General features: G+C 40.4%; 1 protein-coding gene across 2 annotated transcripts in view; it reads left to right on the top strand.

The window, feature by feature from the left end:
* The first annotated feature begins 1,685 nt into the window (after nucleotides 1–1,685).
* Nucleotides 1,686–25,493, top strand: part of LOC118318614 (guanine nucleotide-binding protein G(q) subunit alpha) — a 32,617-nt gene continuing 8,809 nt past the window's right edge. The window contains exons 1-4 of one of the 2 annotated variants that reach the window (XM_035648439.2): nucleotides 1,686–2,830; nucleotides 20,124–20,308; nucleotides 20,970–21,124; nucleotides 22,702–22,830. In XM_035648439.2, the coding sequence (XP_035504332.1) occupies nucleotides 2,695–2,830; nucleotides 20,124–20,308; nucleotides 20,970–21,124; nucleotides 22,702–22,830 (605 nt within the window). In that variant the 5' untranslated portion in view covers nucleotides 1,686–2,694. Of the gene's footprint in view, nucleotides 2,831–20,123; nucleotides 20,309–20,969; nucleotides 21,125–22,001; nucleotides 22,131–22,701; nucleotides 22,831–25,493 lie in introns of both variants that reach the window. The other variant, XM_035648440.2, reaches the window with a different exon arrangement.

The following is a 25,493-nucleotide window of genomic DNA, read 5'->3' as shown; positions in this document are numbered from 1 at the left end:
TAAATCTTGTACTGAGGACTTTCCATTTGAGGTCAGGGTTACGTCAGATGCACAACACTTTTTTTTTTTACAATTTTTGTTTTTGAACTTTATTACTCAACACTGTATAGACAAAAGGCAAGTTTCTGTTCGTTCAGTGATGTAGTGATTAAATAAAGTTGTGAGTCACTCCTGTGGGTGGAGTCTTGTGGCATGATTTGCAGTCCAGGAAGATGCGGGCAGGCAGGTCAGGCTGTAATCTCATGAGTCATGTCTGGAGATTTTCCCTGATCATTCCAAACATACCAACTATGACTATCTTGAAATCTGAAGCACCACATTCTTTCAGGTTGCATTGTGTGTCTTTGGCATTCGAGATTGCGACCAGCCACGTTAGCCAACTTTAAACTTTAATATAAATCTAATTATTTAAGTGTTTCCGGGAGACTTGATCTCTGTATTGCCTGCAGCCACACAATTAAATATATATATAAATAAATATATATATTAAAAATAAAAAGGCTCTCTTACAGGTCAAACACAGAGAGCATGTCTTTCAGTACAAGGCATAAATAAAATATTACCCCAGTCCTCTGAAATGGTGCTTTATTGAACCTCACGCTTGCGACTACACCACATGTCCACAAGATGTCACTTGGCTCAACAACATTGCCTGCCAGCTTGTTTACATAAAAAAAAAATCTATTCTCTAACAATGACAGAGCTGCATTTTTGTTTGTTTCAACTTGGATTAAGATGGCAGCGAAATATTTTGTCTCTTGCTTCTGTCATCATTACCATCATCCCCCTGCTCTGTCTCATTCTCATAGAAATATCCACTGAACTGGAGTGGTGGAAAGCAAACAAGTACTTTTTTAGTACGTATTGCACAATTTTAAGGTACATGTGCGTGATTATTTCATTTTTTGTAACTTTAAACTTGTACTTCTATACATTTCTATAGAAGTACTGTACTATTTAGTCCACTACATATATCTTACAAATCTTACAAAGTCACTTAACTTTTATTTTCATAATGCACAGCACACTACGTTGCACTGTATTCCCTTTTAGCATTTGTTATTGTATAAATTATTTGGCATTTAATCTTATTTACCTAAGAGTCTTTTTTATTTTCTTGTTTTATTTCTTGTAATATTCCCCCTTGTGCTGCCACACCTTTGTGCTGCTGTGGCAATTAATAAAAATTCCTCTGTGGGGGAATCAATAAAGGTACATCTTATCGTATCTTATCTTATCTCATCTTATCTCCCAAGAGTATATTTAGTCATAAAATGACCATTCAACCTAATCGTCTACAATATGGAAATGCTGCTTTGTGTCAGTCCAATAGTGATGATTGATGTCCATACAAAGACAATATTAACAGTTATAACAAAGTAGCTGAAAATAGGTGTTAATAAATCATTGATACAAAAATATTTAATATGATGCATAAAACCGTATTACACCCAATCAAATGGATCATCTTGCATTATTATTGACTCTTACCTTTGACAGGAGATGGGCGTTGCCCGTCCAGTCAGATGTCAGCCGCTTCTCGCCGACACGCCTCCAACAGGAAGACTTCCGCTCAAGCAAACTTGAGAGGTTAATCATCCGGCGAGGGCCCGCCCCCAACCCCGCAAGCTCCGTTTTCATTCCTCTTCGCGCGCGTCAATCAATTCTATCCCGGGCGACGTCAGCGGCAGCAGCGCCACACCGGGGCTGAGGAGTGGGTGACGAGATGCGATCACCACCACCAGGAGCAGCAGCAGGAAAAAACAGCAGGAGCCATAAAATGCACGGACCACAAGGGTCCATTTGACTGTCAGTCAGGCGGTTCTCAGATCCCGAGGGTCTGCTCCTGGTCCATCGGTGAGCCGTGGTCGAAGGCGCCGGAGGAGCTCTGTCAGGCCGAGCTCGCTGGTTGTCTGGTTTAGCCAGTGTGCCACAGTTCCAGGGGATGGCTAGCTGGGCTAACGTAGCCAGCTAACAGTTAGCCTGACCGTTTAGCTTCCCCGGCCGCTGGAGCCTCCGTCTGCGGGAGGAGACCTGCTCCGAGTGCGGCTGTAAAAGCGCCAGTTTTTGTTCCTCCCTCGACCGGTCCGTCGAGTGCCGCAGACGGCGGGACGGTCTTTCTGCTCGTTCGGTGGATGGACAGTTCGACGGGCGCTCGTTGTCACTGCGCGGGCGTGCGGCGGTGGTTTCGGGGCGGCTAGGCTTGCGCTCGGCCGGGAAACCAGCGGAGGGATCGTACAAATGTGGCACCGTGGGGGGTTTTTTTGCGAGCGTTATTCTTCCCGGGTGACCGACGACACGGGGACCGGAGAACGAAGTGTTGGCACGCAGACCATCCGCCGACTCGGCACGTCAGCGCGCTAACTGAGATCAGCCCGAATAACATGGTCGTTCGCACCGTCGCTGGTTGTGTGAGACGTTCGCGGACACGCTGCATTGCAACTTCTCTGTCAGCTGTCACTCCCCGTAGCCCGAGGATTCACTGCTTTGACTAAGCTGTCAAATATTTGACACCACGACGAGGACGGGGCCGACTCTGCTGTCAGCCCCTCGAGCTCCGTGATACAAGTGTGTGGAGACCCGTGGAAGAAGCCAACTGTTGCTCTCGAGCAGGGGTTGTGTTCGATTCCTGCTCTGTGTGAGGTGTAGCCCGGCGCCCCCTTGTCAGACGGGCTTCTTTCGGCTCATGTGGTGATGACTCTAGACTCCATGATGGCTTGTTGCCTGAGTGAGGAGGCGAAGGAGTCCAAACGAATCAACTCGGAGATCGAGAAGCAGCTGCGGCGAGACAAGAGAGACGCGAGGAGGGAGCTGAAGCTGCTGCTGCTGGGTGAGACTGACTGCAACGGGTTCACACACCGACTCACACTGGCATGGCATCTCTAACACACACACACACACACACAGAGACACACACACACACAGAGACACAGACACACACACACACAGAGACACAGACACAGACACACACACACACACACACACACACACACACAGAGACACACACACACACACACACACACACACACACAGAGAGACACACACACACACACACACACACACAGACACACACACACAGAGAGACACAGACACACACACACACATACACAGAGACACAGACACACACACACATACACAGAGACACACACACACAGAGACACACACACACACACACACACACACACACACACAGACACACACACACACACACAGACACACACACACACACACACACACACACACTCATACACACACACACACACACACTCATACACACACACTCATACACACACACAGAGACACACACACACACACACACACACACACACACACGCACACACACACACAGAGACACAGACACACACACACACACACACACACACACACACACAGACACACACACACCACATAGTGCAAAAGCTATTGGTTCTGATTGTACTGTACAGAGCGACCCATCACCCTGGTCACCACAAGATTTGTCTGTGATGTGATATGCAAGATCAAGAAGTGGTTGACATGGTGTTCCCAGTCTGATGAGGGGGTTAGTAGCAGGAGAGCAAACAGCTGCCACTGGCCGAGGAATTTCCCCTAACTTGTGAGATATAATTTCGGCTGAATTACATATTACGAAACGTTGCATGTATTGTGTGTTGCTGTGTCTCCAAAAGCCACGTTACTCGTCCATCTTTGATCACAGACCCTCACAGGAAGAAAAAAAATAATGTGAAAAACTGTTTGGCCCAATAATCAGATCACAGCCCGTGTCTCTGTTGCTTCTTTTCTTTTTTTAACCTCTACTGTAAAAGTCCGTCAACATTGAGCTTATGAATAAGTTGGACGATCAGTCATATCAGATGAGATAAGGCTTCACTGCCGCCTGACTGTCATTTACTAGCATGTATTTGTGGTTTGCTTTAAATTGCTCTCCGCCGAGTTTACTGATAGTAAACCAGACTGAATTTTGTCATGCCTTGTGCTACAACTCATATTACACAGATAGAAAGTTTTCTACAGAAAAGGGATAACGAGCAGTCTCTTCTGGGAAGTGAAGACTTTTGGTACAGGGTCATAAAAATCGACATGGTCATTTTCTGGTGACTTTGGTTAAGATAAGCTTTTCACATCCAGCCGTCAGCAGTAGCCTTTTATTGACACCTTTCCTTTCGTCGTTGTATTGACATTACAATAGTTTTATCTTCCTCTAAAGCACAGTTTAAATGATGAACAAGAGTTTGTTTTAAGTCCGCTATATGGGAGACGGTGCTGTCTTGGTGTCTGGTCTAGCAAAGGACTCCACTGAAGTGGCCTGCTCTGGGAAATGAGAGTTCTCCAGAGAATGGGCCGTTCCATCTGCAGACATAAATCTGGCATTATAACGACAAAAAACTTTCTTTTGTTTATGGCACGCTAAATTGTCAAATTTAGGGTTGGCTACAGAACAGTATCCCCAGAACTGGCAGGGATTCAGTAACATACTAAAGAACACTTGCGCAACTCAGTGGTTTATTGTCAAAGGTGAATGAATTTTTATGTTTTGCATAGAAATACTTAATTTGGGTGGGCCACCCAGTTATATTAACGGCAGCCAAAGTATACTTGCGGACCCATTTTGTTTTTCAGTACGAGAGAACAACGCCATCTGTGATCGAGTAACTAATGGACAATCTCCCCTCATTTGACCACTTCTGTATCTGTACTTTCTGTCGTTGCAAACGGTGAGGCAGAATAAATAAGATCTTTAGGGGCAAAAGAACAGATATCACACTATCTGAAATCTGTTGTTGTTTTTTTTGTGTGTAATACAACTTCTTTGTGTCGCCGCACTGCTTTTCCAGTTTTTGTGATTCTGGAGAAAGAGTGATGTTTACAAACTGTGCCTGCAGTGTTGTGTGGTGCGGTCCGCACCATTTTGTGTTTGTTTTTTCGATTTACGGAGCCTGGGCTGCGGCAAAAACCTAGATTTTCCGGTGCACACACAAAAGCAAAAGCTAACCGACAGTGAGGTAGGCGACAAATCTTTTGGCCTTGATTCATAGTTGTCAACGCACAAACGGCAACTGTTGGTTCAGTTGGCCGACATATTGCCAAGCATTGATTAGAAAAATACAAAAGTGTTTCAGCTGGAGGGAAATATTTTTTTTGTTCTGCTTTTCCTGCTCACAGATGAGACACTGGTACTGTGACTCATTGAAAGAGAGAGATTTGGAAGACATCCACGCAACCTGATTTTTTTTGTTGTTGAGGAAAATGTACTAATTGCAGAAGGCAAGGCAGTTTTTTGTTTTAGTTTGTTGAGGGAGACTGCTGTCACATTGTTTGGGCTTGTTTGAGAAGTATCTTAACACTATCTAGTTATAGTGCACTCTGGGTGTCTCACTTCATTTGGAACCTATTATGGACTCGACTCTATGATGCTTTTACAGACCTTCACACATAGTGAAGCTTTTTATTATGTTTTTGGCTGCACATGTATTGGTCTTTCATCTGCAGTGGCTTGTGACTTCTTACATTTAGTTTTGGATTTTATTCTTGTGTGTCACTTTGACAAATAAAGTTTTAGTTATGTGCTTAATCAACGTTGCTGGTAGAGTTGAAACACCATCTATAACCAAGCATTTCAGCTAGAAATATTAAACCTGCTCTTACTCACCTTTGCAATTGCATATGAGGCTAAAAAAGCTGTTTAAAAAAATAAATATATATAGCAGTTATGCTGTAGTCTGGTTTGATGAGCATCTAAAATTCTTCTATGCTACCTCTAAGGAAGACTGGTGGTTTTGTCTGATGTTTTAAGCAGAGGCAATTGTTTCAGCTCTCTATCAGCAACAGGCTCGAGTTGCTCAGTGGTGTGGTTAGCTAATGCATGGTAGACATGCCGGCTGAGGAAGAGCCAGGGTCAGAGGAGTGCTCTGCCTCCTGCTCTGTAGCTAATGAAAGCCACAAGTAATTAAATGTGTACAGCCAGAGCCCAGGGACATTCAGTAACTAGACTAGTTTGTGAGCTTTCTTCAGTGAATCTTTATGTGGGAATGACTGTCTTTGTCTGATGTTAATTTTTGAATTATTATTTTTACCAATTGAAATTTTTTGATGAAAACGAAAGTATGTAGGGGATATAAGAGGCTATAGAAAGAGCTTTTCTAAGCTCTAAAAATCTAAAGCTCTATAAAAACAGCTTTTCTTTTTATTGCAAAATATTCTTAAATATTCTTAATAATGTTCTTGTGATTTATTTTCTCAGGACCATGAAATACCAACTTCTTATATTGTGACAAGAAACAACTTGCACATTAAAAAGCGTTTTTTGTTTTGTTTAGACAAATTGAGCTAATACACTGTAATACAACAATAAATAATTAAAGTGTCATAGCGTGAAAGTACCTTGTTAAAAGGAAAAGGATAGTTTTGGAGGGAAAGAGAAGTTTATGTTACGCATTGTGGCAGTGTGCAAACAGTGACTTGAGAAAGTGAAACACTTTACTATGTGGATCCACTGTTGACTGAAGGGTAAGTCAGTCATATGGATGGAAAAACCTGTAAAACGTGTACTAATGCAACGCTGCACAGATGCTACATATTTTTTTCCTTCTGTGAAAATGTATTCATATTGTAAAACCTGGATAAGACATTACTTCATTCGTCCCACAACGGGGAAAAGCAGGCATGTCAGGAACATTTGACTCGTCCCTTAAACACATTGCTTGGGTAATTTGTGGTTCTTATATTCAATAATGCTAAATCACATTATATTATTGTTCTAAAATAGTCTTGATTTTTCACTTTTACAAGCTTGGTAAGAGGAGGTGCCACCTCTCCCTGCTCTTGCGATTTCCAAAACTGTCCTGACAGCATTGTCTGTGTTTGAGCACCAGTCTGTGACGAATTCATTTCTGTGCCTTGTAATTTTAGAACCTCAAAGATCAACATATTTATTCATTTATTTATTGGATCACAATTATTCAGACCTTTGAGGAAATGCTGCTTGCAAATTAGATAAATGCAGAGTTTAGAGTGTTAGAGGAGAGGTGTGTCAGCCTCTCAAGTGTGTCGTATCACACAGCAATACCCATATTTTTGTTTAGACATTTCCTTGAATATCTGCCAAAATGGAGATATTTCAACTTTTTCAGATTACAAAAGATTTTGATATTAATTCCAGCATTTGTGAAACACAATGACACATTATAACCTACAAAAGTCGATATGGTGAACTTCACAAACAGTGAAGTTCACCATTTAAAGGTCCAGCGAATTCAAAACAGTATAATTAATTTGCAGTGAACCCAGTGAATGTCGCTCCAATCTGCCCCCCCTTAAAACTCTGTTTTGGGTCTCCTAAAGCCAGAGAGGAACATTCTTGCTATTTATCTGATTAATGTTCCAATATCTTCATTCAAGAACTTTGGCTGTCTGCTGTTTGATTTTGTACATGCAGTGTACATTGTTTTTTTTCCACTATGACAGCCGCACGAGTGTACCAACACAATGAAGTAGCAGGCCAGACAGCTGAGAAATGACCAGAGAGATGCTGCAGAGCTCTGTAGGAAAGTGGAAAAAAAACCCTCTGTAGACCTGAGGGCACCTGCAAGCCAGTTGATAATGACTTGTGGGTAGAAGCACTATTTGACCTTTCACATACATGTTGTCGTCTGGTCCATTCTTTTATGTATACAATATTCTATACAGCTGTTTCAAGTAAACAAAAACAAAATGGGTTTAGAATCAATTTAGTAAGCTTTTGCTCTGTTTCAAAATCAGATACCTGCCATTTTCTATCATTTTCTTGAAGGTTTATGCTACAGATTTAATACAAATACATTGGATTTTTCGTATTAATTTCTCTAATACTGTACACCTTTAAGGATATTACGTCAGCATTTTTGGTCAATCATGTACATAGAAAACCAGTTTGCATGTGATCATGTGATAACATTTTAGGGAAGGACTGTTGAGGCACAACTCCGCAGCATTGCTGTGCCTTGTACAGAGAACCCCTACAGAAAAAAAGTTCAATGTATAACTTTGATTTAAGTTTTGTCACTCGTTCTCTTTTTCAAACACAACTTTACCTGGATTTGGTTCTCGTCATTTGTCTGAGGGCTGCAGCTGTTTGTCATGTGAAAGCTCAGGAGCAGCAGAGAGAGAGAGGGCACCTAGCAGCGTTTGTGAGCCAGATTCAAAACCACGACATCAGGGGCAGATTCTGTACACCTGAACGAGCTAACGCACTAGGCACAGGGTATTTACCTGAACTTATAATTGAAATGGGAGTCAGGATACAGTATATATACACACACACACTGAGCACACACTTCTTCTGTCAATGTGCACACCGCTCAAACAAGTCGGTAGTATCTGGGTTAATGAGTGTTTGCTTTTTGGCAACACCCAAGGATGTCTCATGCATGGAGCCTACCTATGCCTATTATGGTTTCTCTTAGTAAGCCTTACAGTAAGCTAAGCAGATAAGCACTGCTTTAGCCATATTTATTCAGATCCCTGTTAGCTGCTGTCAAGGTAACGGCAAGCATGGTCGGGATTTGTAGAAATAACAAACTTTTCAGACAATACAGATGAACAACCCACACAGATTTTAAATGACCCATGAGTCCTTCGTGAGAGTGTTTTGTAGGTACAGTAGCGTCACAGAGCATCATAGAGCTGCCCTGTGGTATCCGAGTTATCCTCATGGACAAACAAGCAGTGCTGAAGGCAGAGTACTTCCACAGCTGTCTCTGAGCACTTAATGGCTGAGCCAAGTTTGATAATGCTAATCATCACCCATGTGAGCTTATTTCTCAAAAATCTCTCAACTCATACAGCATGACCCGTCTCTCTGGTGTGACCGTGTTGGCTAATTGCCAGTTATTTAAGCCAAATTGATATTGGTTTATATTGAAATAGTGTCTGTTCTGTTCCGCTTTGCAGCAAATTGTGTTTTAACAGATAAAACCCTTTCAACCCATGAGTCTGACTGTTACTCAAGGCTGTAAGTGGGGTACTGAATACATTTTCATTACATTGCTTAGTAAATTATGCTATATTTCTTGCATTTTCTCCTGCAAGCCACTGGTGGTCTAACAAAAGATTTACTGCTGCAGGCGTAAGGCGATTATAGTTTTCATCTATTGATTGCTGACATGTTAGGACGGTCATATCTACCAAAATATATAGGTTGTGTTTTTTGGCAGTTGGTAAGACAGAATAAACTGGAAAAATTAAACCAAAAATGTAATGGTTAATTAGTTAAACCAATTTCAGTTTATACTTTTACCATTGACCAGTGGTAAAGTTCTAGCAAACTTGCCCTAAATGGGGCTCATAATGGCGTGTGGCAGCCCGTGTCTGTATTTTCCCATAGTTTACCTTAATGTCGTTTACATTAGTTGGGACCATTTACAGACGCAGTGCTCACAAAACTGTAGACTGTGGTGACAACAACAGAATGAACTGTTGTACCAGTCAGTGTATTCTGTCATTTTTTATTGTGCTCTGCCTTACTGCTTTGTAGATGTTGGTAGCAGCAGACTCAACATTGTAGAATTTCAAGTATCCTGAACTAATTTGTATGCCCCTTTGGTATCAATTATCGATAGTGATTTTACTGCTATGTCATAGAAAGAGTAGACGATTTGATCCTCTGACATAAAAGAAATACTTGTTAGTCCACTTTGCATAGGTGGTGTATTTATACCTGTTTGGTCAGCCACCCCAAACATTTCTTTTTCAGAGGTATACATATGAAATCCTAATCCTGTACCTAGCAGATGAAAAATGAAGTTTCACAGTGTGGTACTTAGGCAAGGCAGGTAGGTGTTTGTAGTTCTGCACTGTTTGTCTGGCGGCTCTGTTGGCTGAGCAAACTGATGTTGACACACCCAGTTTCGGCAGTTATGTGGCAGTCAGGCCTGTGAAAGACTGCCCAGTCTTTCTCATGTCCATGCCTGTCTGGCTCATTATTACAGACAAATATCGCCCCATTAAAACCATCTCATGTTATATTAATCTCTCAATTCATGTCTGAATGTTAATTTTTCCCAATAAGTAGATTGGTACAGTTATGAAAAGGGCTAAATTGCTAGCTTTACCTGCGAGTTTCAGTTGAACTCTTTCCGAGATGTTAATAACCTAATCTTCATTATTTGATTACCTGCTCTTCACCATAGCCGGGAGCGTGTGCGTGTTCATATAGGAAAATACACAAGCTCTTAATTTCAAACTGTAAAGTGTGCTGCAAAATTAACTTAGTGCGTGTCTGAGTGTGCGTGTGACATAACTCAAAAACGCATGGAAAGATTTTCACCAAACTTGGAGGAGATATAACTTGGGCGGTTCATTTCCAGATGATTCATTTTGGAGCTGATCGGTCGTGGGGGGTAAACGACGCACACACAGAGCAAAGCCGGTGTTAAGACGAGGTCTGGCTGCTACTGAGAATTGTATGCTTGTTGCCTGAACGGGCAAAGTGAAAGTGGTATCTACTGAGTTTATGCTGAATCCTGCCTGCCTGTCACTGGCGGGATCAAAAAACTGACTCATCATTACGGATCAATACTAATGGGAGAAACTATATTATCAAATATATATATATAGTGTATATCTAGTAGCCTATATACAATGGCGCAGGCTATGCATTGTTCCTTTTATGCTACCTTTTTTTTTTAAACCTCAGAAGACACGAGGGAGTAGCCTCATATTAAATGTTGCTGAGGTACAGACATACAAAGAATGCAGACAAAAAACAATACATGGCTTTAACCAATTAAAACAAGGTTCATGTAACAGTGTTAAAAAGTTTGTGACAATGAGACAAATAAAACCATAACAACAAAGGGAGCTATATATTCTATTACTCATTAAAGTTGTAAATTTATGGGAAAGAAAATGTTCTTTGATTTTAGCCAAGAATCTGTTATGTTTCATTGGGTGAAGCCAACAGGTGATAGGGTTATTATGTGATAGGGAAGACTTATTGGGGTGAAGAGGGTTCTGGCAGTTGAAGGGTGGGTGAGTTGATGAATTGCAGGCGTAGACAAATTGGCACTGAGGCAGCTGAGCGAGAATGAGGAGTGCCATGCTTAAACCACAGACAGAGTGACAGACAGGGGAAAATACAAGGAATAAACTAAGCCCAAAAGAAAACAAAAGCTTTTACCGCGTTCAAATCAGCATGCTGTCTGTCATATTGTGCAGCTTTTCCACAAATCCCATTTTAATTCCCTGTTGTTTTTTCCCTCAGAATATTACTCGCTTCCCTCGTCTCTTGAATATTATTTAAGTATTTATTTCATACCTCCAATGCTTTAATACTGCGTCATGGAAACCTGACCAAAATGGAGTTGGATTGGAACGCATAGATACAAATGAATTCAACCTATCTTACAAAAAAATTATCTTAGAAATAGATTGATGAAGTCGCTGATGAAGGGGTCATTTCTGGTCATGAAAGTTGCGTCCAAACTCAAGCTTTGTTTTAGCGGAAACCACCTGGGCAAAAAGTCCACCCATTCACAGAAGATATTGAAGTTTTAGATTATATCTAAAAGTTTTTGCTCTTGTTTTATTAGTTGAGTGCCTGTGTCTATGTTTGTATACGTGAGCATATGAAAATTAATTACGTCTGGATACCTAAAAAGGCGAAAAGATTCAATATTTTTCAGCGGTGGACAAGTTCCCAACTAAGTCTTGGAAGAGGAAGAAAGAAGTCAGGTTGAAGATGGATCACAATTAGTTGAGCAGTTGCGAACTGTGAAACCTGTGTCATGTGGGAAAATAACTGCTGTTCCAGTACAACAAGCATTTTGATTAAATGATTAAATTGACATCTAAGAGTCCTTTGGAAGGAAGATAATACCAGGAATTTTCTCAAAACTGGAATAGATTTGTGCTTGCTGCCCTCCTTTCATTCTTTGTCTAAGCATATATCTAGATATGCTCTTACCGTCCACTTGCCCCATGTAGACAAATTTCAAACATTCAAATGCTGCAAAGAAGACACTCAGGTCCTCATCACACCCGCTTCCAGTTGCCCTGTTATTTAGAAGTTTTTTTAAACGGACCATCTTTGAAGTGAATACATGAAGATGTCGCTGTAATTGCTACAACATGGATGTTAGGTAGGAGTAATGGCCTGATAGGTGTCAAGTGCCTAGTGCCTAGTATCCACAGTTTTGTTTATATAGACGGGCCCACAATATATACCATATTCTGGGTATTTTACAGCTGCAAAATACATTTCTACTCTCTGACAGGTGTGTCCATGTGTCTGCTTTGTCTCCTGCAAATCACCTGCTGCTCATTGTAAACCCACAGCCGCATGTCTGAAAAAGCTGCAACACAAGCTGTGCAATTAATTACAATTCTGACGAAAGTTCGTTTGATGCACCTATTACCAATCTCCTTTCCAATTTCCATTTTTTAAATATGTCACTTGTGCTTTATCTCTATTTGAGTGAGAACGAGATAGTTGACTATAATCAGTGGGAGGGATTGAGACTGATAATAGTGACTTGAGAAATGAATATGGAAGAAATTTCATCTTTCACACTTTTTAGCCACCATGTAGCATCTGCCAAAATCATAATCAACGTATTGTGGTGCCATCAGACAGCCAGCCAGTTCTTTCAGACAGAAAGTTAGCAAATAGTGTTTTTAGTCAGCAAATACAAATGTCAGTGAGACTTTCATTGAAATTGTTTCAGGAACTAAGTCCGGGACTAGCAGGAACTTGCCCCAGGATCTAAGAGTTTCTTATGTACATTTGTTTTTCTACCACATCTCAAAAACCACAAATATTAGGGAAATTAGATTAGCAATGGCTTTGTTTCATAGGGAAATTCTGGTGTGTTTAACGACTCCCTGTCGTACAAGTGTGACATTTGAATTAAAGAAACCAGCAGTAAGTTGAAAGGTTTCTTGAAAGCCCCATTAAGGCTTCTTTACTTCTTTTTACGTAATTCATTTGAACATGGAAACAGTGGCAAGTTAAAGGAAAATCTGGAAAAATGTGTTGGGAACATAACAAACAGATAATTCGATACGGGGGGTTTCAACTGTCAATGATGCTCAGTTTGCAAAATTAACTCTAAAGCTGCAACAATGAAATGGTAAATCGATTAGTAATCAACTACTAAATTAATCGTGAACTATGTTGATAATGGATTAATTGGTTTAAGTATATATATTTTTTAATTTCATAATTTTCTGATCAACCTCTTAAATGAATAATTTCTGGGTTTTTTTCTCCTTGATGACCGTAAACTGATTATCGTTGGTTTGAGGACGAAATTGGGAAACACAATTGTAATTTTTTTTGTGACATTTTATGGATCAAAAACTATTCGATTGATCGAGAAAATAATCAACAGATTAATCGATAATGAAAATAATGTTAGTTGAAGCCCAAGTTACCTCCAATCCACATTCTGTTCCTTTGCCAACAGAAAGTGGATGGAGCATGGACCGTTAAAGAATGCAAAAACTGACCCAGGAACTAAACTCAGAACTGGGCTAGGGCAGATAAAAATGTTCATGGAAAAGTTCCTGCGGGCAAAATGGGTCTTTAGACAGTCATTCAGTCATTCACTTCAGTATAGTCAGACAGGCCTTCAGCAAACCTTTCCCAACTCTGAGCTCAAGTGGACATGGCTTCCTGTTTGATGTGCTTGGGGAAGTTTTAAAGAATCATTTACTTTTAGCGGCTCTCTCACTTTGCTTAAAGTCATTACTCCTCATTTAAACCTTATCTGAAATGTCCGCTTTGGCCTCAAGATGGCCCGACCCGATTAATGAGATCCGTTGCAAATATTGTTTAATTTAATTTAAATTTTTGCCAGTACGTCTAATACCCTGGGCCTAGTTGTTCAGAAGTTATCAGACTGCAGAAGGCTGGATTCAGGCTGGATTCAGACTGAATTTCCGGAATTGAAATAAAAAGGATTGTTGTTGTTTAAATTTAATTTAGCACTTTATATTAATTACAATCACACAATTTAAAATAGTTTCTAACAACTTCATCCCTTATTGCATGTCCAGTTAGTCTGTCATTATAGTTATATATCGACAGGTCTCACATTTCTATCGAGGGAACGTTATTTCACGATAACTATCTTTATCATTTTATCGCCCATCCCTAACATACATACAAACATACATGTTGTTGTTTACATACATAGTTGTCTTTAATATGTAGTTCTTTGAAAGCGCTGGTAATCCGCATTTGGTAATCTTGAAAAGTTTGGTATCTGAATAAGGGTGATCCAATCCAATGTTGCTTTACAAAAGTAAACTGGATTATGTGATCCTGCATAGCGAAACATAGGATTTCCAAATCCGGATCATTTAAACGAAACTGGGCCCCGGTCAGAGCATGATTCGGGCAGAGTAACGTGGTTCTGCATTGGTTAACGGTCACAGCTGTTTGATTATTGGGCTTCTTTTCCCTCTGCCTCCTCCAGGCTTTGCTGTTTTGGGTTTTTGATATGACTCAAGGTCTTTGATCAGCCTGTGTTGATTCTTCGCGCCCTAATGTTCGTGAAGCATCTTATTTATCAGCTTTGTATGTGAATGTACAAACTTTTGGATTTAGTCTTTAATTTCTTTTGCCTACTATTTATTGTCAAATACATAGTATATATTTCTTAAAATGGAGATATATGTTTGAGGGAGAACCTCTTTTAAGAAAAGCAGAGATGACTTGAGTGTATTTGGAACAGAGACATGATGTATAGTGGTGTCCAGTTGTGATTTATTTCAGAAAGACATAACCCTTTTTTCACTGCAGAGGAAACTGGATTTCTTCAGGGGTTTAACTCGTTTTAGACTGAATATTTGTAACAGAAAGCTTTTGTTTCAAACTCTGGTCATGGAGTTTGAAACGCATTGGAATTTAGTCAGGATATTATTATTTTTACGCACCTACATACATACAGTACAATATAAAAAAGAAAATATTTTTTAATTTTGAGTGCTTTTTATGGAAGTAAATAATTGCCATAATGATTTGAATCTTAAATCCACTTAATATCTTTTTTTTGCAATTGAATCGCCACTGAACACATAATGTTGAAACTTAAAGACCACAGAAATATTTACTTTGAAACCCATTTATCAGGTTTTTATGAAGCCTGGATCCTCCTCTTTTTTAACTCTTGGAATTTCAAGAACTTTTTCAGTATGTTATGTTAGTTTACGGTTCAGATTGAATGTTCAAGTACTCAATATTCTCACCGTCTGGAGGAGAATGAGATGCATATAAGATTCAAATCTTTGTCTTTTTGTTTGCCTCCATAACTTTGTAATTCCCAGGGCCTGAGAGGGGAGCAGTGGCTGAGGACGTTGTGGGATTAAAAGTCGCATGTTTGGCTGGGCTCTGTGGAGACGTACTGAAGCCTATCAGCTAGGCCTATCAGCTGGTGTTTTCTGCCATGTATTTATGAGTCTACAGCAGGAGTTGCCATGGGAACCAGCATTACCCCTCAGGAGTAGCTCCAGTGAATGTACAGTAGCTTGTCCGTGAGAAATGCTTCTGCTGGGTTTTCCAGTTAGGCAGAACAATGAGATCTGTTGAATTAAGCTGATCATGCCTGCAAGAGCTGCCACTCTCGTGTGTGCGTGTGAGAAATTCAAATATACATGAATACACCCTGGGTTGGAGCGATATGACCTAAAATAAAATATTATATCGCAGTTGTTTTTGTTTTTCCAGTGATTATATCACAGTATTACGAATTTAAAGGGATACTCCACTGTACGCATGCTTCTAATTCATTACATTTCCAATAGAATTGGCATAAATAGTATTAAATGTCCCACAAATACTGTTAAAATTCATACAGAAACTGCAACATGTGATTGTCAAACAAAAACATACTATGCTACAGTGCAAACTTTATCGGTATTGCAGTTACAAATAAATAAATAAAGTATAAGGTTATTGTTATTACTGTACTTCTTTTAAAATTCCAAACTTCAGAATTTTTTTAGGCTGGACTGCAACAGGACCCTGCCCTTTGTCCAGCTCTTTAGTCAATGAGAAAGTGAACTCCACTTCTGTTTTCTGTGTCTCTCTATACTTTGTATGAAGGGGAAACTCCAATGTTGCTTGACATGCTTTCCGCCGTGAAAGATCCTGTCCGGTTAGAGGGCAGGCAATGCTCGGGGCACTCCTTCACTGTACACTCAACTGTGCTCTTCAGTCAGTGACAGTCAAACTTGACTCTAGTCATACTTTGAAGACATTTCAGCTACTATGGCCCTGGCATTTGTACTTTACAACGCAAAGCATATTCTGTTATCTAATCAGCCGCTACACTTCTTAGACTGTGCGGCTGTAAACATTTGTTACAACCGTGTTATTAGTATTATGTTTTTTTGGGGGTATGTTTATTTATTTGCAAATTTCCTTCGACCCCAAGTAGTGTTGGTTTTCCTAATTACTGATCTGCAACTTCACTTTCAGTTTTAACTGCCTCACTAGCCTGACGAGTCAACTGTGGACAGCATTGTCAGTAAATCAGCCGTTTTAGTCCACTACTTCCATCCAGATATCTTAAAAACAATTATCCGTACACATTTTGTACAAATAGTCACCATCCTTTGAGGATGAATTTGGACTATCTGACTATTTGCCAAGTGACACCTTGAGACTGGCAGGTGTGGCCAAATGTATTTTTATTTGTGCAATCATGACCAATTGCCTGCAAAACGGATGACATTCCCATCAGTTTCAGCTGCACTTTTTGTTTGGTGCTCATTAGCAAATCTCAGCATGCTTACGTTGGTGATCATGGTAAAGATTATACCTGCTAAGTATTAGCATGTTGGCATTATCACTGGAAGTATGGTGACTTTTACTGATGTTGTTGTTTAGTAAGAAGCATTGCTGTGCCTCACAGACCTACTTGAATGGAGGTTGACTCATTGTCTAGTTCCACCAGTGAGTTCCTGTTGAGGAGCTTCAGGGATGGAATGAAGCATTCAGATTAATGTTAATGATTCTGTGCCTTGGTATCCCCTTTTTTAGGGAGATACTTGCATCTGAATTCCCTCAAGGACTCTTTGGGGATTTGTGATACTTTAAAATGTACCCAGATGTGCACACAATTCTGTTTGTACGACACTGGATTTCTGCATGGGCGTGTTCTTCCGAATTTGTCTGCCTTAGTTTGTGGTTCCCCAAAGAAGGCCTTCGCAAACCCTCATACACATGATCAGATGACAACATGTTCTCCATTAGAGCACTTAAAGCTATGCAGATGATCATTTCCACTTAAGTGTGCACTCGTAAATTAATTTACCCACCCCTTGCATTAAATTGTTCGTCAGGCTGCAGTATTTGGTCTGGGGATGTAATATGTTGATGCTCGAGTATAAAAGCAAACCATGTAAAATCATCATTCTTTTCATTTTTCCATCTCCTATGTGCATATCTTCTCCATATCATTTTTTGTTCACCGTAGCAGAGTGAATGTATTACAGCAGTGTCAAGGTATTCTTTTTTTGGCATTTCTATGCATGCTTTGTGTGCAACTTCTAAATGTCTGTAAAAAATACCAAACATTGCAGGTTAAAGCTTCAACCTACACACTGTCAGCAATTTGAGGACATCGGTGTGGCTGAAACGGCAGCGACTGTGACTTGAATGTTTTTGAGAAATGACATGAGTGGTGGAGAGCTTGAGCCAAGGAAGTAAAGTGTTGGAAATGGGGTTGGAAGAGAGGAGGATTGCTACATAGTGGTTTAGTTTGAGTTACCTGTCTTCTCTTGCGAACGTTCCTCTGCGGCTGATGACCACAGTAGGATACAAACATGCGTTGTCTTTATCCTGCTTCTGGCATGTCCTATACCTTGCATGTGTAGCTTGCTCACAGAATATGCCCATATAAAGATACAGAACCTGCTGTTGAAGCTGCCATGGAGAAGTCAGTGTGTGCGGCTCATTGTGTATCTTTTACTGCATGTGCAAACATGTTTCTTTCCATATGACTTTAGTCTTTCTGTGTTTATGCACATTTGCATATGCATTGTCACTGTGCCACAAAATTGGAGTAGTGAACTCTTTGAACCTTACTCTTTGTTGAGCTGAGTCAAGCCGTGCAGCCCTCATCTGGTTACTCTGGGCTGCTCCACTCACCCAGACTGTCAGTCAGGCCTCTGTGGTAACCACTGCCAAAACAGTGCAGTGCACAAGACACAAGATGACAAGGGATGTGTAGGAGAATCGCTTGACCACAATTAAGACCAGAGTCAATTACAGAGTTGTGCAACTTTCACATTGCTTCATCATCAAAATTACATAAAACTGTTAGAGTAGTTCAAGTGTCGAGCGTCAAGGTGCCTGTGTGGAAGAAACTTGCTTTCATTTTTAATTTTAATTTTTGTCTGAATACATACAGTCCCATCAAAGTATTGGAATTAGAGGCCAATTCCTCTTAATTTTTATATACACTGAAGACATTTGGGTTTGAGTGTTTAGAATTTTAGCTTCTATCTCCTGGTATTTGTATTTGTAGTACATGCTATCCAGACCGGCCAGTGAAAAGATATCCTGGGTAAGAGAGAAAAGCAAGTCATTTTAAAGTAGAAAAAAGGCCATAGACAAACACTGGGCATAACCAAAACAACAATTTGGATTTTCCTGAATAAGAAAGTAACAACTGGTGCAATCAGCAACAGCTACAAATGGGTTGACCAAGGACGGCAGCATTGTGTCATTGTGAGAGCTGTGGAGGAAAACCCAAAATATCAGTCTGTGACATCACCGTCCACAGGGCGCGGATGCAACAATCCAATGTTTGAAAAAGTCTTTTAGAGGAAAAATATAGAGGCCAAACCACAAGAGGCAAACCACTCATCAGCAGGAAGAATCGGAAGGCCATGGTGGAATTTGCAAACAAATACACAGATGTGCCACAAAAATTCAAAAGGTTTTCTGACCAAAATGAACCTCTGCCAAAGTGATGGTAAGGCCGAAGTCTGGAGGAGAATAAAAAGGACATGTTCATGATCCGGAGCACAACTCATCTATGAAGCACGGAGGAGTTGGTGTCATGGCTGCTTCTGCTTCTAATCTTTGCTGATCGTGTAACTTATGATGGCAGCAGCAGAATGAGTTCAGACATGGACAAGAACATTTTGTTTGCCAGTGAACCAAGAACGTCAGGAAAAGCATCTCAAATGAAGAATACAGCAGTTTGGTGACGTCAGTGGGTCGCAGTTTTTGCGAGCAAGGGTTATGCAAACAAATATAAAATGCTATTTACTTTGTTACTTTAAAACTATCTGATCTTTTACATTTTCTTATGTAAAAATAGGACAAAACATCTTTTGTATTAGACTGTTCCAAGTTGTTTAACGCCTAGATCTAAATACCAGGAAATAAAAGGTGAATATTCATCTTTTGATTTTGAACCCAAATGTCGTCAGTGTATAGCAAAAACAATAGGCCTTGCTGTTTCAATACTTTAGAGAGCTGTATGCAGAAGATGAGAACATTATGCTGTACTAATGTTATGAAAAGGTAATTTAAAACTAAGCAAACCAGGAGTTGGCACCACGGGAAAGAGTGAACAGCTCAGCTCAGCAGTTGATAAAACACTGGGCTTGGTATTGAGGTGTGGACCATTGTCTGGGGTCATGATGGTGCAGATTCTTGTTCATCACGACCAGGATGTAGGTGGACAGATGAGGTCAGGTCGTTGCAAACACGCCAGTTCATTACCACAGAAATATGAGTTCTATAAAAAGGTTGCAATTTGTCCAAGTCAGAGTTATGCTTGGTTGACCATATAGAGAACAGCTTAGCACCCACAGGTTTTTTTTTTTTCAATTATTTTGCTGTTAGTTTGCTCTTATATGACTACATGATGCTATTGCTTGCATTTTATATAGATTTGTTGAATTCATTACTCATACATCTTAATTTCTATGACTTTCTGTCTCATTCACAAGTTTCACATTATACTCTAAACTCATCGTTACATCTCATTTCAGTTATTACTACCCTTTTATAACATTGTAGGTGACCAGAACTTTTGAACATTTTTTATCGGCAATGTGGCATATTCATATCTGACCCATTTTCTGCTTCCAGCTGACCTGTGTCCTCTTTCTCTGCCTCTCAGGTACTGGAGAGAGTGGCAAGAGCACTTTCATCAAGCAGATGAGAATAATCCATGGGTCAGGCTACACAGACGAGGACAAGAAGGGTTTCACCAAACTCGTGTACCAGAACATCTTCACCTCCATGCAGGCCATGATCCGCGCAACGGAGACTCTCAAGATCCCGTTCAAGTATGAACAGAATAAGGTGCGTACTGACAAGTGTTGGGGTTGAAAATATTGTTGTGTGTTGCGTAACTAAAACTGATACGTTCATCCCAATGGTGCATTCAGACCAGAAAAGAAGCAAGTTTTTGCGTTGTGTCACTGGCATGAGTTTGGTCACAGGATAATTTGTGATTGCTCTCGACAGTAAAACAATAATTTTGTCCACCGTATCCGATACGTCAGAACTTGTGAGCAGTTAGAAGTTTGGTGTCTTGTTCATGGACACAAATGACTTCAAGCAGCAGAGGCCTTTCTGTGTCTCGGTGTGAATCCTTAGTCAGTCTACTTTTAAATGTTTGGCTACAGTCAGCATGGCCAATACTGCTCCACTGCTCAATCCAACACTCCTGGGTCCAGTTAATCTCATGCAAACGACGTTTAAATAGGGTTAGCCATAAATCTGGCAGTAAAATATTTAAAGCGAATCGTACTGTCCTTCTCCAGTAAACTGTGGCAAATGATAATTTACCACAACAGAGGTTGTAAATGTGGTCACTACATGATTAAATGATATTTAAAAAAAATGTCATTTAGAAATTGCCTCACTTATCAATTTAATTTTGCATGAATTCTGAAAGTATTGAATCCAAATGCTTGGATTGTTGAATCTGTGCCTTCTTGCTTTGTTGCTCTTCTCTCAGAATAATGCCCAGCAGGTGCGCGAGGTGGACGTGGAAAAGGTGTCATCATTCGATCAGCCGTACATTGGCGCCATTAAGATGCTGTGGACCGACCCTGGCATCCAGGAGGCCTATGATCGCAGAAGAGAGTACCAGCTCTCCGATTCAACCAAATAGTACGTCTGCGAGGAATTGCCGATCATTTGCTAAATGCGAAGACGTGGTGAAGTAGTCTGTATTTTAAGTAGTCAGAGGAAGGAAACGGGTTTCAGGCAGACAGGGTGAGTGGGGATTGGGAAGAAGTCTCGGCAGGTTTATAAATGACTGGTAATTATATCAGGGCTAATTACAACCTCCATTAATCCAGACTTATGTGGCTCTTTAAAAAGTTAACGACTGGGAAATAATTCAAGCTTACTTGATGTAATTGTGTATTTTAATGAGCTGCTGCTGGTTATATCTACATCTGTTTTGTAATTATATGTTTATCTTTTCAATAAAATGGTATTGTTTGTGTGTCTGTGCTAAGTAGGGGTTGACCGATTATCGGCCTGGCTGATTATCAGCACAGATATTCACAATTTTTATGATCATCGACATAATTTGTCATTTTAAGCCGATAAGATAATTTCATTTTAAAATGCGCTACATTGGCTCAGATGCAGCCGAAGTCACTACTCTCTGCACTTTATCAATGTCCCGTCAATGTATGTTTGTTCAATGTCATAATAATGCTGCTAATAGCTGCCTCCACTTTTTTGGTGTAGGTCATGTTGAAAGGTTCTGTGAATTAAACATATGCTTTTAGGCATTTGAACATAGTTTTGTGTTAAGCATTTGTTTCACCCAAATTTTGACACCTTTTGACACTTTATTACTGCAGAGAAATATCAGTTATCGGTATCTTAGATTAGTAATAATTGGTATCGGTATTGGCCCGGGAAAAGCCATAACGGTCGACCCCTAGTACGTATAAATGTACATGTGGTTCTGTTGAGAATGGTGGTTTTCCTACAGGTGTATTTCTGTAATATGTCCCCTCCCCCTCCACAGTTACCTTAACGATTTAGAACGAATAGCAACACCGGTGTACGTGCCCACTCAGCAGGACGTGCTGCGGGTTCGAGTGCCTACCACTGGCATCATTGAGTATCCATTTGACCTGGAGAATATTATCTTCAGGTACTGGTGTCAAGTGCTGCCGGTCTCTGGTTGGCTAGCTGCTTGACAGTCGGCCAGTCAGTTGAAAACCGCCAATGCCGCTCTCCACATCTACCCTGTGCTGCACAGCAGGGCTCAGTGCTGTAACACATCCCTGATGGTGCACTCTCAAAGACTGGCCCTAGCCCTCCCTGTCAAGACTCTCTAGAAAGACAGTCATCTGTATGTTCACCCGTGCAGTCAAAGTTGGCCTCATGAGTGCTAAATCATCTTTTTGGAGTCAAGTTTAAGGTTCCTGCTCCTCCCTTAAACGTGCAAACCCTTCACAATGAGCACAATCAGGGGAAGCAGGGGATTGTTTTGTCTTTGGGAGCTGCCATCAAGGATGAAGCTAGATTTCTAAGAGAACATTTGCAGGGTGGTGGTACAGAATGTCACCTAATCCCCTCATAACTCTTGGGAATGTTTTTTTTTCTTTGGTGACCTCTGGACTGTTCCACTTGCTTTTGGAAGGGGTGTGCTGTATCTGCTGTTATGCTTCACTTTCTCTTTCCTCCCTCCCTATGTCTTTTGTTGTCCTTCCTGTCTCTAGCTATCTAAGTGATCTGGAACGTATTGCTGAACCGTCCTATCTACCAACCCAACAAGACGTGCTTAGGGTTCGAATCCCAACCACTGGGATCATAGAATACCCTTTCGACTTGCAAAGCATCATTTTCAGGTAGAAGAAGAACTACACTACTTTACTAACCCCAGTTTTGTACCCATCTAGTTTTTTTTTTTTTTCCATTTTAAAATCCACAAGGCCCTCTAAAGACTGACTGAACATGTTTGTTCTACAACATGTCATCATGTCCCCATTTATACATTTAAACCCAATATCTACAAACTATTCTGTACATTTTATGGTACATTCAAAGGTCAAATGTTACCATACTGTAGCTTCAGACCTGAAATTATAAGTCAATTAGTCAGTTGGTTTATTGGCAGAAAATTAAACTAGTTTTATATTTGATTAATTGTTTAAAGTCTTATATCTTAAGATTTCCGTTTTGGACACTCATGGTTACCATGGTAATAACACATGCGGTGTAGTACTACAGCAATGCACTGCCTGAGCAGCTACTTAGTCGGAAATGCAAAACAGCCCAACTGGTGTATCCATTGACAACACACTGAACGGATTTGGTGTGTTAATAAAGAATTGCATCTACAATCTGATCTCACGCTGTGCACAGCACAGTGAGTTTTCCACACATTTTGCTGTATTTCTGAGAAGATGGTGGTGTGCAGCCTGTCGCCTGCATTTCTTCATCCCTCAGCGCACTGACTGCTCCATCTTGTTCTTTGACTAGCTTGCAAAAATAAATGATCATTCCCCTGGAAAAAAACAACAACTTTTTAAACCAGTTGCATGCTTTTAATGTGAAGCTGCAGCAATGTAATATTACAATTACATTTGCAGTGATCTAATACTCATTTGTAATGATTTAAAAAGAGTGAACATTGAGGTCGTTATTAAAGAGGCAAAATTGCACTAGACTTCATGCATGCATCATTGCCTATGAATGCATCATTATTTGAAATTATTGACTGAAAGCCATATTTGAAGCAAAAATTTCAAGCAAACATTTGCTGAGTTGCTTCTCATGCAGCAGCTGGACTGTTGAATGAAATCACATTTTCTGGCAATTTATAGAAAACAGTCAAACAAGAAAATGATTTTAGGTACAGCTATAGTTTGTATTCGCATCTATTTTATCACCTAACTGCAGTTTCTAATTTGGCTTGATTTAGAAATATAGAAAGTCCTCAACAGTCATATATAGATACCTCATAAACATTCCCATGTCTTATTTTGCATGTTAAGAAACCGAAACGCTCATAAACGGCAGTATTCTTCCATGATATTCCCAGTTTCTGTTTTGCCAGAGTTAAATCGTATGACCTGCCACCAATACGCAGAGCACCTTTCCTTCCCTCTTCCTTTTGTTAAGAGAGTGAAGATTTAGAGATAGAGATGGACCTAGGGAAAAGGAGCAATTACAGATGAGTGCAAATCAATAGGAAGCCATCATGTCAGCCCGCTCCTACGCTTGGCAAGGCTCGAAATAACTCCGCTTGCAATGACGCTGCGCTGAAGAGGTTTCCCAGCAGCCCTGCTGTAGCCAGCCGACGGGCTCTGCTCGGTCTGTGCTGCTGGTGGTAAATCACTCCACGCTCTCAATAGCATCAACTTTGTGTTGAGAGATCAAAAGTGCAAATGTGAAGTGGAGATCAATGTGAGGTGTCAGGCTTTATTGAAGGAAGAAATTGATTATTATTGAAATTTCTCAATACAGTGATTCATGAGAATGTGTTGTCGTATTCTTGTGATTAAACGTGGAGCACATTTGATGCAGGGTGAGAAGTCCCTCGGCCCAATATGTGGATAGTAACGAGCACTTGTGGGATTAAACTGCTTGTGCTTGCAGCTGTCGGGGCCGTGGCCGCAACAAGGAAGCCTTTCATAGACAAACATCTCCATAAGGCCGGCTTCCTTCTCTTCTAATTGGCCTTTGAAGACACAGAAAATGTCATTTTACTTGGCTTATCCAGCATAGGAGAGCTTATCGTACTAAGTAGGTCACTCATCCTTGCTAGAGGAAAAAAAGAGGAGGACGTCTGTTGTGAGGGAGCTTTAATTTTAGGCTGGCTCTTTATTCATCAGTGACCCTCCCTCGCTCTGGCAGACTCATTGACTAAGTTCACCTTTATGATGTGTGATCACATTATCACTCTGTAGCTGTATGATGATATTGGGTATTTGGTGAAATTTTCTTTTTTTTAGAACCGAGACTTAAAACTTCAAAAATAACAAGTAGTTAATTGTTCTTATTTTTATTTTCTGAGTTAGTTTTAATTGACCGATGAAACAATCAAACTTTGACCCTTTCTGCCACTCTTCCACTCTGATCTGGCATCATTAGGTCTTCACATTTAATTTGATTTCATAAATTTCCATTTTCTTGGCTGTGGTAATTTAAGGATAAAACAAATATTAGAACAGAAAACCAGATCGTCCTCGAGTCGATCCTGGTCTCCTTCCTCAGAATCCAAACCCGTGTATCAAGTCTTCCAAGCCCTTGTTTTGATTTTCTCACATTCTTTTATATTCCATTTCTCCAACCTTGCTCCTCTCGTATCACTCACTTTCAACCTTGTATAGGCACTTTTAAACAGGGCACTTTAAAACATTTAGCAGATTTACTGTTTTATCCCCTGCATGTACTATCCAGCATTTACTTTGCAGAGAAGAAAGAGGATGACATTTTCATTTATTTTTATTCACCTATGGGAAGGTTGCTCTCCTCACTGCAGACTGTTGTTTCTTCTTTTTTTACT

This window comes from Scophthalmus maximus, chromosome 13 (assembly GCF_022379125.1).
Source record: "Scophthalmus maximus strain ysfricsl-2021 chromosome 13, ASM2237912v1, whole genome shotgun sequence".
Classification (NCBI taxonomy): Eukaryota; Metazoa; Chordata; class Actinopteri; order Pleuronectiformes; family Scophthalmidae; genus Scophthalmus; species Scophthalmus maximus.
The sequence above is the reverse complement of the archived record's forward strand: the minus strand, read 5'-3'. Positions and strand labels throughout refer to the sequence as shown.